The sequence below is a fragment of the Ambystoma mexicanum genome, chromosome 5q, assembly GCF_040938575.1.
Source record: "Ambystoma mexicanum isolate Mex_15411 chromosome 5q, UKY_AmexF1_1, whole genome shotgun sequence".
NCBI lineage: Eukaryota > Metazoa > Chordata > Amphibia > Caudata > Ambystomatidae > Ambystoma > Ambystoma mexicanum.
The window spans coordinates 933,577,087-933,596,847 of NC_090933.1; the positions used below are offsets into that span (position 1 = coordinate 933,577,087).

The following is a 19,761-nucleotide window of genomic DNA, read 5'->3' on the forward strand; positions in this document are numbered from 1 at the left end:
ACTTCAGCCGCAAGAACAGCCACGGGTCGCCGAAGGGAAGCCTGGCTGCGCGGGTGCCTCTCCATGTGCGCCTCCGCCAATGGGAGCACGCGGAGGCTGGCGCCTGTCCAATCAGCGCGGGGCTCCAGTCGGCGACGCACGGCGAGTGGAAGAATGTGGCTTCTGTGTGAGAAGTACCTGTTGAGCGTGCGGTGGGAAGTGCCACAGAACTTCTAGCACACGCCGAGTCACTGAAAAGAGGGCACTGGCGGGGGGTAGCGGGGGCCCGGGGCAAGAGGGCAGCACTGTGAGAGTAAACGCCGACTCCAGGCGCCGCTCGGCAGCGGCACACCTGGAGAGGTGGGGCCCCTTACCTGTCTCCCTCTCTCTGGCTGTGATTGGACTGAGAGAACAACAAAATAAGAGAGGCAGGAGGGAGGGGGGGGGGGTAGAAGGAAGGCGGGGGAGCGGGGTGGAGGAGGGTGGGGGGGAGACATACCTGTAGCTCGAGTTCTGCCATCTCACACAGGCACACACCTCCACCTGCACAGACCTGAAAGTCCAGTTTCCCCGGCGCTGAGGGAGAACTCCAGGGGGGAGAGGTTACTGCACCAGACATGTCACAGGAGACGGACAAGTAAGTAGCACACTGGCCCGGGCCTGGCTGACAGCAGCTGCGCAGGGAGTCCCCTGGACACTGCGCCCGGAGAGAGTCCCCGGCGGCAGCCGGAACCTCGCAGCCACTTCTCGCCAGAGGAGCGGGCTCTGCTCTCTGGGCTGCCCTGGGTGACACACACACACGTCGCTTCTCTCTCCCGAGCCCCGGCGGCTCTGTCGCGGGCTGCAGGGTGGCTTCTCTCGGTCTGAGCTGCGCTGGAGGTGCCCGGGCGAGGGCCTTCGCAGAGAAGAGCCTTTTGTGCGAGGGCAACAAAGAGCTTTTCTGTGCAGTGGAAACGGCCATCTTCCAGGACTTGACTACCGCGTGGGATGGGGAGACCCCTACCCTACTACATTTATTAGTTAAAAAAATGTGGATTTTGATTTTTTTTGGTTTACGTATTTGAGAATATGGGACCTAGTCCATAGTTTTTTTTTTTTAACTCGTCTCTGCATGGTTAACAGCTTGGGTTCACGTGTCAGCTGTGTGACCCACTTTTCTTTTTAAGCGTTTGGAATGAACATCCTTTCAGGCGGATGCTACTTGAAAAGTTTGCTAATTCGCCACTCCGTACTTTTCACTCATCTCAGACACGGCGCAAAATAAAGTTCCCCCATGCGTTGTTCAAATTACATGACGGTTATCTTTTTTGCAATAAAATGTGATTTTTTCAGCGATGATACCCCTATTAGAGTTCTGATGCCTTTGGCTGCTACTTTTCAAGCAAGAAAGGCCCCTTCCCAATCCCCACAGTGTTCCATTCCCATCACAGTTTTAGAAAATGTGGATTGGAGGGGGAGCACTAATAAGGATGGCCATGCTATATTTCCATGCCAACGGTTTTACGTTTTTCATAAATAAAGGCCAACCCTTCACTCAAATACACTTCGGGGTGCTGGTCAAACATGGCACATGTTTCGAGGCCCCTCTGCGCTTGGCTTTCCCTTTCCCCGGGCGGGCTACAGTGAGTGCAGGCTCTGCCATTTTGTGTACATTTGCTTTATTGCTAATGTTGTTCAGTGGCATGTGCGCCTATCGCCTTTAGGGTCATGTACAGGGAGGCTGGAGATCAGGTGGGTGGCGTTTATGTATTTATCTGTTGACTCGTCGTGTTGATTTTTAGAGCCAAGAAGCCCCCTGGGCCTCTACATCACATTAGCGAAATCGCACGGCGTGTGGATGTAGGCATGCGTAGGGCATTTCTATTATAGCGCAGTCCTAGTTGGAGAGCACCAGGGTGCTGTCCAAGGCACCGGGGGAGGGGTGATTCAGGATTGTTGACACTACTATTACTACAGGGACAGGGGGGTCTGCAGAGTTAATTTAGGCGGCGCAGGGATCTTCCAAAGGCGGACCTGCATAAAGGGGAGTTGGGGTGGTTTGCGAAGAACATTTTACTGGTGTATAATCAACCAGGAAGACTGGGTGGAGTTCAGGGAGAATTTGAACTGCCTTTTTGTGATACCCTTCGTAGCACACCAGCAGGGCTCCGGTTCATCATGTCTATTATGTTTTTAATTAATATGTAATCATGTCATGGCCACCAGGGGACACTGCATTTGAAACCAATCATGGATTTTTTTTTATTTAATATGACCGTTGCCTATTTTAGGCCCGCATCTTGTTTAAGATTCCCCTGTGTACACTTTCACGTCAGCAGGCAATCTGCACAATGGTCTGGACACAGTAAAGCACATGTGTGTGGCCACTCCCTGGCGTCATGCCAGGGTTGCAGCACTAGATGTGACCAGTGCGCCTTCATACCTTCAGAAACTGTCCAGAGACTGCGCAGACCCTTGGCCCGTCCAAGCTGTGCAATACTTATGGTCAGTAGCAGTGGTCGAAGTGTACGAAAAGAAGTAGTGGAACTATGTTCCCTACTGGTCTGCACTGCTCCCCACAAACCCCACCGCCACGCCCCCTCACATGCACAATACAAACCCCAAAACACATGTGCCTGCTGTTTAAGTGAACGTTCAGTGCAAGGCACTGAAGTGCAAGTTGAACTTCTTCATACACTTTTATTTTAAAACGAAACCATTCCGGAACGGTTTCTTTTTAAACTAAAAGTATAGGAACGGTAAAACTAAATTAAAAGAAGTAGAGGAGCACCGCTCCCGCCCGCTCCCACACGCTCCCACCCACTTCGACCACTGGTCAGTAGAGTAAAGCAGTGTACATGAGAAGCAAGCTGGGCCTGTACCCCGCATCCACCATCTAGCCAAACGCAGCAGAAGGGCCTGCTGGCTGTCACGCAACCGCCCAGGCAGGACCCAAGAGAAGCAGGAACTTCTCTCCTCTCTAGCAGACGGCGCGCTTTTTCTAAAGGACGAATCTGCAGCATTTTGCCTAAATCACAAATCACCTAAGCCAGCCAGTATATGTAATTCCTCTCACGGTCTCCCCCCGGGGGCCTGTCGAGCGCGCATCTATCCCTGCCCCTGTCATGGGACTGTCGCAAGCTGACAGCCTGCCCCTCTGCATGTCTCACTTGTTATACCCATCCAAAATAAAAATGATTTAAAAACCATCGGGGCCAGCAAAGGTAGCCCGGAATAAACGTATGCAGTCTGGTCTGCTCTGCCATTTGAACCATGGTCTCCAATCCCTGTTCTGGCCGGCGGGTCTCTTCTGGTTGAGTGGTCTCCTGTGAGTTTGCCATCAAACCGCAGCATTCACCCACACTCACCTGCTGCATGAGAACTCCCCACCAATCGCATTTGCAAGAAGCTTTAACATTGTTATTGTTTCCTTTCATTTAAGAAAGCTGCCTCTGGCTGCATGAGCTGTTTGTGTGACACATGTAATTCAATAAAATCATGTTGAAAACGCAAGCAGTTTGGTTTATCAATCCCAAACTGCTGTTGGTTGGAATATTTGCAAACTAAGTGACACATTCACTGCATACTCACCCTCAAACACCAAACAACAGATAACCCTGCCGTAGTAGGAACCAGAAGACACCATAAAATGCACACACTCTGTAACACCCAGCTGAACGCAACACACTGCAGAAAACTAAACCAATTACACACAACTCATCCCACACACACTCATACAACAAACACCACCTAACCCGCACCGCAGTGACTGCTTTTCCAGAACTGAAGTTACCTACAGTGCATCATCGCTCTCTAGCGCTTTCCCTCACTTTGACAATATCTAAGCCAGTGGTCTTCAAACTTTTTTGGCCTGGCCCCCCCCTGAGCAAAATTTGTGCAGGCCGGGCCCCCACAAAAATGCCAAATGCACAGTATGTATTGTGCGTCATCACCTGCTCCCATCACAGTCGCTGGGCTCCCTCATCCCACTCCTGCCCAGTCCGTGGGCTCTCCCCACCCCATCACACACCCTGGGTTCTCCCCAGCCTACTCCCACCACTATCCCCCCATCCTGCTCCCACCACAGTTCCTGGCCTCCCCCCATCCTGTTCCAAACAAAGTCCGAGGGCCAGTGGTGGCTGGTGAATTTTTTAAGTGGAGCGGCATAACTATTTCCACCAAAAATGCAGTAGCGACCGAGCGCAGAGAGGTTTAAAAAAAACAAGAATGGGTTAAAATGTTGCATTGTAGAGCATACTTTTAAAAAAGAGGGTAAATAGCCAAACAGTTTGCAATTGGTGCTGGGGGGCCAAGGGGCAGGCATGGCATTTTTTACTGCACATCTATGATAGATGTCCAGCAAAAAGATACCATCCCTGTCCCCTGGGCCCCACTGGGCCTAACACAATCAACATGATTATGTGTGCATGGAAGGCGCTGGGGTGCCAAGGGGTAAAGCATGGTATTTTTGACTGGACATCTATGATAGAAATCCAGTAAAAAAATACAATCCCTGTCCCCTGGGCTGCACAGAGCCTCAGAAGGAGAGCTGATTTTGGCAGGTGGGTAGGTGCTACGTGGGTGCAATAAAGGCATTTAGGCATTTTAAAAAAAGCCTTTGCTCTACAACCCTCCTTCCCCCTCTAATCACTACTTGCCAAAATCAGCTCAACTGACCAAAACAAACTAACACACACACACATTCATACAGCAATCACTCTATCATTCACACGAACATCCATCATCATACACTCACTCATAACACAAGCATATATTTATCCATACACGTTTAGATAAAAAAAAAATTAACATAAACATACCTTCTGCATTGGCCTGCGTTTGGGTGCTGAAATGCCCTGCTCCAGGCTGCTCTGTCAGTATGTGCGAGGAGGCGCAGGAGCTCCCCCTCGCACATGCAGTACCCCAGCCAGCATTTCCAATGAGCTATGCAATGCTGGCGAAGCAAAACGCCACAGCCTTGCATGGCTCAGTGAGCATGTGCGGCTGGACAACTGAACTGAACTGTCAAAGGAAATACTGGGCCTCATTCCGGGTTTTGAGCTAACCATGGAGTACTTAGCTCCATGGTTGCCTCCGAAACCGTCCAAAATCCGGCATGGTGAATGGAGTAATTATCGGTCCATTCCAGGGTGGGAGGGACCGGTAATTCCCCATTCACCTTTTGCCCTTCCCCATTCCCATTTCTGCCCCATAGGGCTCAAGGGGAATGGGGAAGGAGGTAATTACAGCACCGTAAATTACGGTACCGTAATTATCTCCGAGGTACCTTTGCGGGTCCCGTACTTAACTCCTGCTAAAAGCAGGAGGTAAGGAAGGACCCGCAAAGGGAACTCGGAATACAGAGGTAAGGGATTACCGGCATCGGCACCCTTACTGGTGCCGGTAATCCCTTACCTCCAACCTCGTAATGACCCCCAGTGTTTAATTTAGTTTAGTTTTTTACTTGTAAAGCACCCCGGGCCCATGGGCATCTGGGCGCTATTCTTACAAGTTACAGAGGATACACAACAAAGAATACAGAGTAAAGGTTACAGAATAACGTTATGTATGTACATCAAATAGTGGAATGATACAGATTTGATGTTTCCCATTGACAGTTCAGCCAGCACAGGAGCACTCCCTCGGCTGGAAAAAGCAGCTGAGGGAGTGCTCACGGTTGCACTGGGCTGGCTCATTCGCTCCTCCATAATGGGTTAGGAGGCCACTGGGTGGGTGCCCCCTCGCCATTATGGATGAGGCGCCAGGCTTGGACTGGCCTGTAGGGCAATAGGGCAATGTCTGTACTAAAAATGCAAAATGCTAGTTTGGCCCAGTCAAAATGGGCCACCTTTGATGAGTTTCTTCACTATGCAGTCAGTCATTTTGACCGTTGTTGCTGAATAAATATTATTTAAATATCACAACAATTTACTTACATTTTAACACAAAGCCCCCCTTGGGTACTATTGAAACAGTCTGTGACTAAAGGAATGAATATCCATTTACAACTGCTGGCACTTTTTCATTGGTGCCCGAGACCGTTTCATGCTTCAGCCCGACCATGTGAGCGGCCCCTGCCCATTACTTCCAATGTAAAAAAATATTAATTTAAAAAAAAAAAGTTTTTTACATTTCCTGCTGGGCTCTCACTGCCCCCCAGGGAGGCACCCGCGCCCCCTTGGGAGGGCGCGCCCCACAGTTTGAATACCACTGATTCTAAGCCCTCCATCCTTTTCAGATCTGCCATAGCGCCTGGAGACCATGAACATGACAGTGGTGTGCGGGACAAATCACAATAACACAAACTATGTGCCTTCTCCCCATGAGTTGTACATATGGGGAGGAGTTGACGTTCACGCTGGCGTTTACTGTATGAGGGACATCCATCTATTTCCCAAACAATAACATGTTCTGCCCGAGTCCGAAACATTACCCTCATGCATTCCAGCTCAACAGATCGGAGAGGTGGTCTCACTTATGTTGTAAATCACACGAAATGTATCTTTGGAAAGATGACATGGCACCATTGGGCGCGCAGACAGTAGTCCATGTGCTGCCCCCACACTCCATACACTCCCGCATTCCCCCTCACACACAGACACGTCGAGGGGTGTCGTTTCAGGGCTCGGCCCTACTTCTTTGCTGTCAGCGCCGGAGTCGCGCGCGAGATGGACTACCTCACTTCCTGCTCCGGGGTCATGTCACGGCATGACCTCAGGAATTCCAGGCTGGTGGGCAGAGCCTCCTGGGAGCGGCCTGCTCCAGGCTCTGGTGTCAGAGTATGCAGCGACTTGTTCTTTCTGAGCGCAGGTGGGGCTGCGCACAGGCTCGCCTGCTTCTCTCCGCACGAGGCCTTTGTACGCCTTTTCACCGCTTAAACCGGCCGAGCGGTTGCTTTATAAGCCCCAGCGTTGCGTAATGTAAGCTTCCATTCCCCATGATGTCAATGGAATCCGCCCCTCTGTGGTTGATGGGAGGAAGAGGAACGCCTTGCTCCTTCTTGTTGGATGAATGACAATAAGTACACGACGCTTTTCCCATGGCTTCTCGTGTCTCGTCTGCCTGCTCAGCAAGTTCACTGAAGCTATGCTTAGCAGTATGCTGTGCTGTACATCAATACACAGCATCAGTACACAACCTAGAATAGCCGCAGAGCATGAACACACAGCATCGCGGAGAAATGCACAGTGGTGCGTGGGTTGTTGGAGAATATGTGTAGAGGGGCGTGTGTCTTACACGGGTGTCACTGTAGAGGTATATCTACCATGTAACTGTAACCAAGCAAGCTCACTGTAACAGCGCCGCAATGCCCCCGGGCCCTGTGCGCTTTATAAATTCAAATAAATAAATAAAATATGTGTGTTATGGAAGTGCTGCACACACATGTGCTTGTGTTAAACAATTATCTTTACTTTATATCATGTGTTTTTGAGTGCCAAGAATCAACATAACTGTGAGCTCTTTAGCCCCCACTAGAAGTCTGGAAGAGTCTGCTGAGTTTGACACAGACTACAGCTACCTTTGACTTCAAGACCTATACAGATATCCTCATGTGACTTTACACATGTGACTTTACACCCGTGTTGATCATTTAGGAGACCCTTATATATTTATCTTAATCACATTTGTGATTTAAAAACAAAAAGATTTCTAGTCATTTTATGTGCCTTTTGGACTGTCGAAGAGTTGAAAGTTAGGTGTTGCACATAGGCACAGCACCGAGCAGATGCCACTTGTTTTACTGGCCATAATCATAAAGAACTGGATTAGACAGGGTTCCCAACATTTGAAAAAAAACATTATTAGTGTGACACGCTTTAAATACACTAGCTGAGAATGCAAAAACAGAAAATAACATGTGACATTCGTGTTTTTGTATTCTGCACAAGGTTTAATTATAACCATATGCCACTTAAAAAAACACAACAAATAATGTAGGGGACCCTGTCTGATCCAGATATTTAAAAATAGGGCCAATAAGGACAACGTGAACGAAATGGCATCTGCTCAGTGCTGTGCCTATGGGCAACACCTGACTTTCAACTCTTCAACAGTCCAAAAGGCACATCAGATCCCAGGGATCTCTGGATTTGCTTCAATTTTAGGATTTTCGAATCGGTTTAAAGGTAGCGGGTTCAAATCTGAGCTGCTTGCGCACCTGTCCTGATTTGCTACAGTGCAATTCTTCGAAAATCAGGCCCCATGTGCCAAAAACGTTACTGTTAAATTTGAAGTTAAAATGAGCATTACTCAAATCTCTTGTTGGAGTCACCCATGCGGCACACTGTACCAGCAAATCGCCCATAGTCTCCAAGAAGTTGCTCCTGGGTGGTCTTTTGTATCCAGGAGCTACATTTTGCTCCTGCTTAGAAACCCCTTAACTTTGATCCCTGGAATTTATGTAGGTATTTTGCATATCACAAAATAAAGAGGCAGAGCGCCTCCCGAGATTTTCTAGATGTTTTGGATGAATTCTCCCTTGATCCCTTGCAATTAACCACAGTGCAGGGCCCTGGCATAGTGTAACATTAAATAACATCAAGGCACAGCATCTGCTTCTGTGGCAAGTAGACCCCCGGGAGAACAAAGAACGTTCCCCTTAGCAAAGGGTGACCAGGTGGCATAGTGCGCTCAGACTACTTCTGCAGAACTTCCCTGCTGTACCTTCCACCCATCACTTTTTTGGCTATAGTTTGTGTCCCTATTTGAGAGAGGGGAGGGCCTGATGTGGGTCCCTTGGTCGCTGCACCATAATGAACTAAGCTGCACCTCACTGATTAGGCCCAACAAGGCCGAAACATGACTGGGGTTGCTTGTGTTTCCGTGCAGAGGGGACCTGACCTAGCAGTTCAGGCTGGGCTGCTCCCACTGGTGGCAGTACTGGACTGATTTGCATATGGCTGGACCCCATTTGCAATTGCACAGACGGGCTAAAAAACTGTGTCGTGGAAGGTTGCCGCAAGAAGTGCCAGTGGTTTAGATTAATTCAAAACTTTCCACCCATCACTTTTTTGGTTGTAGGTGATCCCCTGTGACCACAGAATGCCTTGCATCTTTCAGAAAAGGCATAGATCAAAATTCAGAACTGATTGCAATCACTGCCTCATGACATATAGGTAGGCCCCACTACTGAAGGAAACAGCAGCATTTTGGGAGTGATTTCATTGGCCACCTCCCATTTGAGGTTTTTAATGGGCACGTTTGCATTGTACTGGAACACATCCGATCTCATAGCGTGGATACCTTTCAATTTATATCGAGCGGGCAATGATTGACCAGTTATCAGGCACAGCAAGTCACAATATGCTCGGCAAAGCTTGAGTGGCATAAAAGAATGCAGATGCTATCTCTCTTGCATTTTTAATCTGATTATACCAATGTTATTAAAATATTAATACATCAGCCATTTCAGTGGTGTAGTGAATAACTGTTACCAGAATGAATACACCAGAAATTCTGACTGAGGACGGAGGGCTTTCCCAAGGGCTGGATAGACTTTTTGGACAAGGGCAGCATTTTTTTGTATGGCATAAAAACAAACATTTTTGCTTTATTCACCATTAAGCATGGAAAGAATTGGGCTCGAACGAGCCGGAGCTGCACACTGGAAAAATGGCCAATCCAGGAGCGGCATTCCATGGAGTCCCGTGACCCAACCTCCTTCCCCCCCAACTTGAGGAAGCTCTCTGCCCTGCAATATACAACGACTTTGCAAATTCACAGGAGAGTCCTCCTTTGCTCACCCGTGAAGCCTAAACTCAAACAAAGAAACAGCCCAAAGCTGTATGTGCGTCTCAAGTGTGCACACATTTTACTGTCATGGTAACTATTGTGACTGATGACATGAGCATCACACCAAGTGTGCATTGCATGTTCAGGAGGAATAAGCACATCTGAATAACTATCACAGGCATGTTTGATAAACTGGTGGTCATTCTCAATTTCCCAAAATGCACTTTGTTTTTATGCAAAGCAGCCAGCAGCCTATATTCAGGGCACCCACATTATTTGATACACCTAGCTCTGCCCTTCAGTCTCGCCCACACCACTGAAAATCTGAAACCCCCACCCGCACCCAATCCCTCCTGGTGTGTGCGCGAAGGGGGAAGGTGTTCCCCCAGTAATTTGTGTCCATTTCCAGCACTGCCATTAAAGACAGTAATGTCGGGCACCCATGTAAGCACATGAACTCAGTATGAAGCTAGCAATGGCCACCACCTGAATCATGTGAAAGGTCTGGAAGTAGCCTGCGTGGCTCGACAGATTCCGCGTGGAAAGCGCCCTTTGTTATTTAACACATTTTGAAGCTGAGCTTTCTTCCCGGGAAAATTATGAACACAATGCAATTGATCATGCTGTACTACAAGTTGAAAACGCACTTTTCTTTGGTCACCAATGAATCCATTCTCCTTTGACACTTAGTGATGATAGTGATACAACCACCTGAATGTTTCTAACGATGTTCCCCTGTAACCATGGAACACTTCCACAACAATGTCTCTTAACCTCTGTAATCTTGTTTCAAGAATTTGTTCTTAAACTGTATCTAAGTGAATGTACTGTACCAGCGCCTGAATGCCTTAGGGCCGTATGTGCGCTTTATACATTTAAATAAATAAATAAATAAATAAACCAATAGAGCCTTAATACCATTATAATTGCTTGGATTTATTCTGTGTCAGACCTTAGTAGGCTCATAATATTAGTGCCCTTTAGTTGTGAAATGACAGTTTAACTATCGTATTGTAATCCTTTGCTTGTAGCATTACAATTTCCGGTTATACCACGATCCTCGACTTTGATGTCACAGCTGCCCAATTCAGGTATCATGACGTCGGGAAAGGGCTGCACCATGTGATAATGGCTTCCGAGGTTGACGGCCATTATTACATGGTAGTGCCTTCAACCGAGGCCACTATGGCCATTGGTATCCATTGGGGTGTTCAAAAGGAAACCAGTGTGCAAGCCGTGCTTCATCACTGTGTACCGCGGTGCCAGCAATAAGGTGAGGTGGGCAGGGCCAGGGTACCACACTGTGGCGGGTGCATGCGCGCAGACTGTGAAGCTAGAGGGACAGTGGCATGCGGGGGATGTGGTGGGGAGAGAGCCGGGGAAGCCATGCAACCATGAAAAAGGGGGAGAGCAGAGCAGCAGGGGGCAGCGACAGGCTTATGTAAAGGAGCTGGGGCTTGAAAATGGCAGCGACAGGCTTATGTAAAGGAGCTGGGGCTTGAAAATGGTTCTGGGGTGGTGAAGCAAACCTGGGCAAGGCAGGCCTGTCCTCGGAGACATGCCGGCATTCCACGCTCTGAGTGGCCCCACAACATTCCAAGGGCCTGATTTACAAAAAAGTTCTAACATGCGAAATTCCCATTGAAAAGATGTTTGTAAATCAGGCCCTAAGTGTGATAAAGTAGTGTGCTAACAGCGCTGGGACCTAAAGAAAGATTTACGGACAGAAATAAAAGCACAGACGATTTGGCCTCTGCCCTCAATGGCTTGTCCTCCCTCTGCTCCTAGGAGAAGCACCCAGCTCGCTTCTATCACCGACAGTGGCATTTTAAGAAAGTAAATGCATTGGGGTCTTCCAGCGCGCTTTCTGCTGGAGTCCAGACGTTAGGCACGGGACTGAGATTCTACCCATGCTGTGTGCTCTCATCCAAGACAGGCGCGTGCCGTTGCCCCTGAGCTACTCCCGCCCCAAAAACAGCCTTTACAAACACTGCAAACTGCTTCCAACGTCGTGGGCCCTATTGACTATTTCAGATGGGGATGAACGCCTGTCATGCTGGATTATCTAAAATAAGGCGTCCCAACGAGTACATTAGAACATTACTGTATGTCACCTTGGAAGTGCGTGCGTATAAGGCACACGGCCACAAGCCTCATGCTAGACGCGACATGGAACTTCTCTCAGACTTGCAATGTCCCTTTAATACAGGGAAGCCTGCAACATCTGTCTACACACCAGCGCATGTTTCTTTGCACAGTGCTGCTGGAGCATCACTACCCATCTGTAAGAAGAAAATCAGCCCACCGCCCGACTGTAATCAATTATTACTGTTGTCTGTGAGCTCACACTGCCCACAGAGAACTGGAGCACTGCAGAAAAGGAAGCTTGCTGAAAAGAACACCCGCTGCCACTTAAACACTTCATTAAACGGTCAATGAGCTTTTCAGATTCCTTTATTCTAAAGTAACTTTCTCTGAGAATTCCTAGTGGTCAGTTGATAAGGAGAAGCATGCCCGGCTGGAGTCTGGCACAGAAGGGCAGAGCGCCACCTGCCTGTTAATACTTATTCTGTGAGGGCGTCGGATTGGTTATTTGAAGGGCATACTGCCACCACAGAAGGGGACTCCTGACACTATTTTTGAAGGGTAAATATGGTTTCAAAGTGCACAAAAGGATTGTTTGCAACACATTCCAAGAAGTATGTATGCTGGTGTGCTTCCTCCCCCACATCTGGTAGTATGCATGGATTAGCAGGCATCGTGCATCGCAGGGAGCAAGCCACAGCATATTAAAGGGCAGAGTGCATGCATTATAATGAACCTGGAGAAAGGATGTTATTGCAAGTCACTTTGTAGTGTCTCCAGATGACCTCAGGACTTCCCATTTGCAGCTGTCATTTGGTGCTAATTTATCTCATGTTCAGTGTACCAATGGGCAGGGTATTACATGCATAGTTACCCCACTCACTGGCATCCTCAGACGCCTGAACCACAAAAAATACTGCAAAAGCAAGATCGGGCCATCTGAACCACACCTCTCACAATCAATGCACAAATGAAGGCAAAGACAAGAATTGGAATGAATTTCCATTTAATACAAGAGCACATAATCAAGCAGGGGAAGTAGCCTTCTTGAAAATTCAAAAATGAACTCTAAATGTATGATCCAATTTGACCAATCCTCCTGATGAAGCACTATGTGTTAAGTGGGCAAACACGTGTCGAGGACTTTCAGATATCTAAGACAAAGTTTTCATTGTGAACTACCTAAAAATAAAATTCTATCAACCAAAACAAGTTTATTCCGTTGCTGGATTTTGGAATCCAGTTTTTCATTCATTCACCTCTTAAGGTATTGGGCAGTCTCAGTAAGAGGACACTCCAATTTGCAAACAACTAGATAACACCCAACCAAGCTGCAATCAGGACTCGCCAATGGTTGATCCAAGACTGCAACTTTTATATGAACCACAGAATTGGTTTGACCAAATTCAACATGTGACTTGGCGGCTGCAGGCATGTCTTTGCAGCAAGTGCACAACAAACTGTGATATTTGACCTCCTTAGACCACCATTGGCATTATTGCCAGACCCCTACTCTGCGGAGCCGCCTAGAGACGGTGCATTTTAGAGTGAAAGAAATAATGTGACGGTTGCAAAACACGGTGAAGATAAATTTATAAGGAGGAGTATACCTTTTACTAGGGCACTGCACTACTCGTGCATGGCTGCTAAAACGCGCCCGGGGCTGCTTGCAATCCTATGCAGAGAGGTTATGTTATGCCACGTTATGTTACGTTGATGGGATTTGTACAATACACCGCTGCCATTAACTTGGCCCCCAAGGACACTGGCAGATCAGAAACAGAGAGGGGTGGATTAGGATAGGGGAGGGAGAACATCTGCAAAATACCTTTGCTGCTGTGTTGCCGCATGCAGACCGGAGGTACCCTGAGCTCTGTATGTGGTTCAGCTTTAGGGGTTAGTTGTACAGAGCACGGAGGTGTTTTAACTCCAGAGGGGAGCCCTGTGTGCCCATGGTGCTAGGATGCATTGCAGAGTGTGTGGTATGTAAGTGGGTTGCAGAGGTAAAGTGCTGTGGTGTTTGAAGTCTGATGAAAGGGACCTTTAGGGTGTTGCGAGTGTATAGTTGGTCTGCGTCTAGTGCACAGAAGTTGTGTATGTTAGTGCTGGAGGACAAAGGTGTGGCCCGGTGTGCAGTTTAGAGTGGCCATCTGATGAGTATGTGGCGAGGTCTCAGTAGTAGAGACCTTCAGGTGTGGAACTTGTGAGAAGACATACCGTGGAATCGTGGTGCAGGTTCTAACTCTGGCCGCGGGCAGTGTGCAGCGTCAAGTCCTGGATGAGGGAGTCTGCAGCAGCGGGAAGTAGAGAAATTCAAAAGTTATTGGCTTCAAAGGTCTGGTGTAACATGGCGACATGTTAGTTCATAGACTGTTTATATTCCTTTTCAAATTTGTTCTGTATAGATAGGTCACGTCTTCCTGGATTGTGGTTTAGCCAAGAAAAACCACACATCAGGTAAGTTTAAAAAGGAAACCCAGAATGAAGAATGCACCCAAGAATAAGTTGCAGGGTGATTTATTATTTACAAAAGGTGCCCTTCTTGATGACACGTGTTTCGGCTTTTCTTAAAGCCTTTTTTTTCAAATCAGGGCTACTCAACCGAGTTAGTAGTACAAACTGTTACAAAGCATGATTTTTAGCCAATTTGTTGATTGTTCTATGTCTAGGTCTGGTAGCTAAGATGGGCTCAATTAGTTTTTTAATGTTTCTGCCTGTTTAAAGATAATCCTTGGTTCATCATCAATGTGGTTTGCAATATTCCATCTGTTAATTAACAACAGCGCAAAGCGCTGAGAGAATAGAATTAATCAATGCAGAAGCTAATATGCATTATCTACATATAACTAAGATACACATCTAAATCATGATATTCCTGTCCTGAAGGGATCCAACCCGGATATCAAAGAACACATACGTTATATAAAGTATTAGGGGCATTCAAGACTACAAGGTAACATGCAACCACTTACTCTCTCTTGAATACACACGTTATCTTTGAAAATGACTAAATCCTCTCTCCCCATCTCTTTTTCTTTTTCTCTTCCTATGCATCCTCCCCATTACCAACCCTCTGTTTATCTGGTTTTGTTTTCATCTTTATATATTTTTATTTCCATTGGATTATCTTGCATTTCTCTCATGTTATTACTTTACATAATCACGTATGAAACAATGGTTATCATAATTTCGTTTGCTTTAATGATTCTTTGTTGGGAACATGCTTTGTAACAGTTTGTACTACTAACTCGGTTGAGTAGCCCTGATTTGAAAAAGGCTTTAAGAAAAGCTGAAACACGTGTCATCAAGAAGGGCACCTTTTGTAAATAATAAATCACCCTGCAACTTATTCTTGGGCGCAGTCTTCATTCTGGGTTTCCTCTTTAAACTAAGTAGAGAAAGATTGCGATTGCTTACCATAGAAAGTGTTGCGTAGGGATTCTGAAGCAGGAAGGCTTCAAATGGTTTCTGGAAACACCTTCAAACTTTGCAAATGACAGGGGAAATGTCTAAGAATCGTTCATGTGGATTTACATAGGGCATCTGGCAGGCACCCACAGACATTCCACGGTTAGCTGTCTGCAAACTCAATGGTTGTGATTAGTGGCAACAGGGGGCTTATACTCTGGGTGCAAGAGGCGTTGCTAGGGGGGCTTATGGGGCTCTTGCCCCGGGTCTTTTGGTTTTCAGCCCAGGATAGAAGCTGAGGTTCTACAACCAAAAGGCTAGCTAGCCCCCAGTCCCGACAATCCCAACATTAGCGTAGCCCCAGGTCTTTTGCAGACCTAGCAACACCCCCACTGGGCGCTAATCCGAATGGGCCTCACCGGCGGATTGCAGTAGGGCCTTTGCTGTGCAGTCCAGTGGACAATTGCTTGGTTGCTGTCTTTGCTGGAAAGCCAGGTCTTTAGCCTTCTCCTATCTGCAAGCGGATCCTGGACTGTGCAGAGCCTCTTTAGGAGATAGTTCCAGGTGATGGAGAAAAATACATTGACATAACTAATTTGGAATGTCTTAAAGAGATACAGTCATTTTATTAAACGGCACTGTAACACAACAGCCAGCAGAATGTCACTGTCTAATTCAAAAGCAGCAACATTCACCCAATGAGCAAATCCGTTTTTAGCTCTGACGACATGGCTGTTACCAGGACCTCCTCATTTAGCCTTGAAGAATGATGCAGTTCCAGGGAAGATGCATTCTCGCGTTTCCCGGAGCAAACCAACACTTGTCCATCGTTAATGTTTGCTGCCCCTGCCGCTTCCTTCGATCATGTGACTGTTAATCTTCTTGCAAGGAGGTAGACTGGAGGGCTCTCTGAGCATGTCCGTTTACATAGTCTAGTCCCGCCCCTGTCCCCCATCTTGTTGCCAATGCCTCCCCTGTATCGTTTATTGGTTCAAAGGCCCACGTTGCAAAGTCTTGTTGTTTACTTTTCATCACCCAAAGTTCATGCGAATAGTCAAGAATGATTTTATATCCCCTCGCGTGTATGGCCTACCAGCTCAGAATTTGCATGTTGGGGTGTCTGATTCACATATAGTTTTCAGACTGTAGCCAGTGAAGAATGTTTGCGGGCACAAGGACGGAAGAAGCTGCGCGAGAGTCGTTCCCAGTTCAGGGTGGGGTTAGGAAACACAGTGGGCCTCATTAAGAGTTTGGGGGTAACCATGGTGCTTTTAGCGCCATGGCTGCCTCCAAAACCTTACGGACTCCGCCCAGGTGAATGGAGCTATTACCGGCCCATTCCAAGGTTGGCGGGTCCGGTAATTCCCCATTCACCAGAGCCCTTCCCCATAGGGCTCAATGGGAATGGGGAAGGCGCTAATAACGGTACCGCAAATTGCGGTACCGTTATTAGCTCCAGAGTCCCTTTGCAGGTCCCGTCCTTAACACCTGGAAAAACCAGGTGTTAAGGGAGGACCCGCAAAGGGAACTCGTAGTAGGGTGGTAAGGGATTACCGGAACCGGTGCCCTTACTGGTGCCGGTAATCCCTTACCGCCTTCCTCGTAATGAGGCCCAGTGTTGACCGGTGAAGGGCACTGTACAGATGGCACGTGCTTTGCACGTGACATTAAGGGCTTCCTAGAAGCCCGCCTGTTGAAAAGAGTGTGCAGAAAGGATCTCACACGCAGTCCAGCTAAAGCCCCGACGGTGCAATCCACGCGGGCTCGTGTTTGCCTTTAAATCAGCACCCATTTTATCCTGTTTCTACCTTGTCAAGTGGGAAACAATGCTTTGCCAAATATGGCACAATGCATCAGTCGGCATCTAGGCTTTAAATATATAACAGCCCCAAAAACATCCATTGATACTTGACTTCTCAGAATCAACCAAGGCTGCAGGCGGGCAATTCAATAATTGCATTATGTTCTGTTATTCTATCCAGCATTTGTTCTGCACCAATCACCTGCCCCGAAGCCCTGTTGCATAATTAGGCGTATTGTGACCCTGCCCGAGTGTTGTAAGATCCTGAACCCTCAGACGAACAAGAATGGACTTAGAGATGGAACTGGCAGTAAGACGATAGACAAGGACTGGTAGGATGAGAAAAGAGGGTCGGGGCAAGTAGGAAGCATGTACAGAAGGGAAGTACATACAGGGAGGAGGATGGAGGTATATGGTTGGAGATCATATGGGTGCGTGCGTGATAAATAAAGGTCATGAGAAGCTTTTGTGCAGGTGGATTCATGGTGATGGCATCATCGAGGCCAGTTAAATCTGGACGTGAGATCGGGTTAGTTATTGGTTGTGTGATGGACTTGGGAGGTGCTTAAGCGGGCCCTAGCATTGTGGGGGCTTTACCCAGGTTAGTTGATAGTAATCAGTTTCAAAGCCAGAGGATAACTGGTTTTACCAAGCCCGTTGATTAAGTAATCTACGGCAAGTGTCGATCGTGTTAGAGATGATTGCATTTGGAAAACCGAAGGAGATCAGTGGAGGGGGCGAGGTCATGAGATACAGTTCTGTTTGATGCCATAATGTTTACACTGCTCTCTGAGTTAAGGATTTGACAGGTATTGGCTAATGTACAGGTGATCCAGAGATCATCAGCACTGGAATACAGTTGATGCTGATTATTGTACAGGGCATTTTTATATACTTTTACTTAGTTTCCGATGAAGGTTTTGGCTACAGCACAAGTTCTTCTCAGCCAAAGGCCACCTGTGGCAGTTTCCCTGCAGGGCCAGACTTCACTCCTATGACCAGCAGTGGCCTGTTCCTGGGCCAGGCGAGCAGTGGGTCAGTGCCCTTGTGCAGCGTCCCTGGGATGATACTTTCTAGCAGCCGCCTCTTCACTGCTGTGGTAGAAGCGGCTCCTTCTTGCATCAGGATCATCACCATGTAACTCGGCATGCAGGAGGACAGTCAATGGCCCTCATTACGACCCTTGCGGAATACGAAAAACGATGGCGGAAATGTAATACCGCCATCGAATACCGCCCGTTGCGATCATGACCCGTCACCGTAAAGTACGATGCCATTAGCGACACCGTAGCGAACGCCAACGCTAACTGCACCAAGTACGCGCACGCGCGCACTGCAAAACCGCAATATCCGCCATGGCGCAACGGTACGCGAATGCTGACCCCAGCGGACATTCACCTAACGCCATCAAGCATGGCGGAAAGTACCATTCCGCCATGGCGAGAACTACGGCATCGCGAACCAACCGTAATGGCTCTACTGAGTGCCTGTACTCCACTCCCTGGCCACATTGCACAACTCCTCGTAGGCGCAATGCAGTCACACCATGCAACCAGCGAAATGTACAAGTCACCCATGCATGCCAACGAACAAATGCATGCAGGGGCCCCAAGTGCCCTGTGAGTGGCCATCCACAATTGGCAACACACCATTGCCGTACTGATGCAGGACAGGCATCTGAAGGTGCAAGTACACCAAAATGAACTGAAAATTCCATGACACAAAACAACAACAGTCCCCCATCGCTTGCCACCAGTGCAAATCAACATCCAAAGCAGTAACCCGAGGGAGACTGCACCAGCCCTGTACACATGCCAGTAGTCAAACCAACCATCAGCATAAGGACGTACCACACAACTGTACCCAGAAGCCAGAACCCAATGCAGAACACCTCACAATACATCGCGCCACAAATCGGAATATGCCACATTACCAGCAAAGAATAACGCTACACGGTTAATATCTGAATATAAATTTTATGCACATCAAAATCACCAAGGCCATACAGCCATTTGAACATAAACTCACAAATGATCAGCATTACTGTGGGCTGCATCTGCAATAAATGACCAGCTTCCCCATGTGTGACGCCCTGTACCTTCATGGCACACAGGGGCTACATCAACGTCCAAAAAGGCAACATGGAAGCGCCTAGGACCGCAGGGCCGTCCCATGAAGTAGGCACTAGTCCAGCTGGAAGCTAGGTATGCTGCACCTAGCCACTAGTACTGCGTAAGGGCATGTGGGCCATTGGCGATCGTCCCATAAGATCGTAATGGTGCTCCACTGATTAACTCGAAGCTGCAGGTGTCGACTGTAGAAGCCATCTGCAGGAGTGGCGTACAGATGGCAGCGGCAGAAGGGGAGGAAATACCTGTCACCCAAATGAAAAAAATGACAGTATGGTCATCCGAACTCCATATGCATTACTCACTTCATTCAACACACCAAACCTACAACCATATGCATGCTAGCCCACTCATAAGGATCAATTGCACCCAAAAATCACTTGCGAATCATTACGACACAAATCGAGGTGAATACACTATTTCAAACGAGTGTCTGTGTGCATGCGCCTGTCAGTACAGGATCCATCAGATGGGATCATCAACGTGCATAGACACAAGTGATTGAAGGCGCGTCGAGACAGGGAGGGTTCAACAAGGGCAGACAGACGATGGTCCCACTATGGCAGCTCTGCATCACATAGCGCAGGGGAAGGGGATAGATTCCAAATAGCCATGTACATGGCAGACTCCCAATTAAATCATCTTTCC

At 47.8% G+C, this 19,761-nt stretch overlaps 1 protein-coding gene across 1 annotated transcript in view; it reads left to right on the forward strand.

Moving 5' to 3' along the window:
* The first annotated feature begins 479 nt into the window (after positions 1-479).
* Positions 480-19,761, forward strand: part of GRHL2 (grainyhead like transcription factor 2) — a 567,062-nt gene continuing 547,780 nt past the window's right edge. Inside the window, exon 1 of the mRNA XM_069621448.1 lies at positions 480-616. Within this exon, the coding sequence (XP_069477549.1) occupies positions 597-616 (20 nt within the window). The 5' untranslated portion in view covers positions 480-596. The remainder of the gene's footprint in view (positions 617-19,761) is intronic.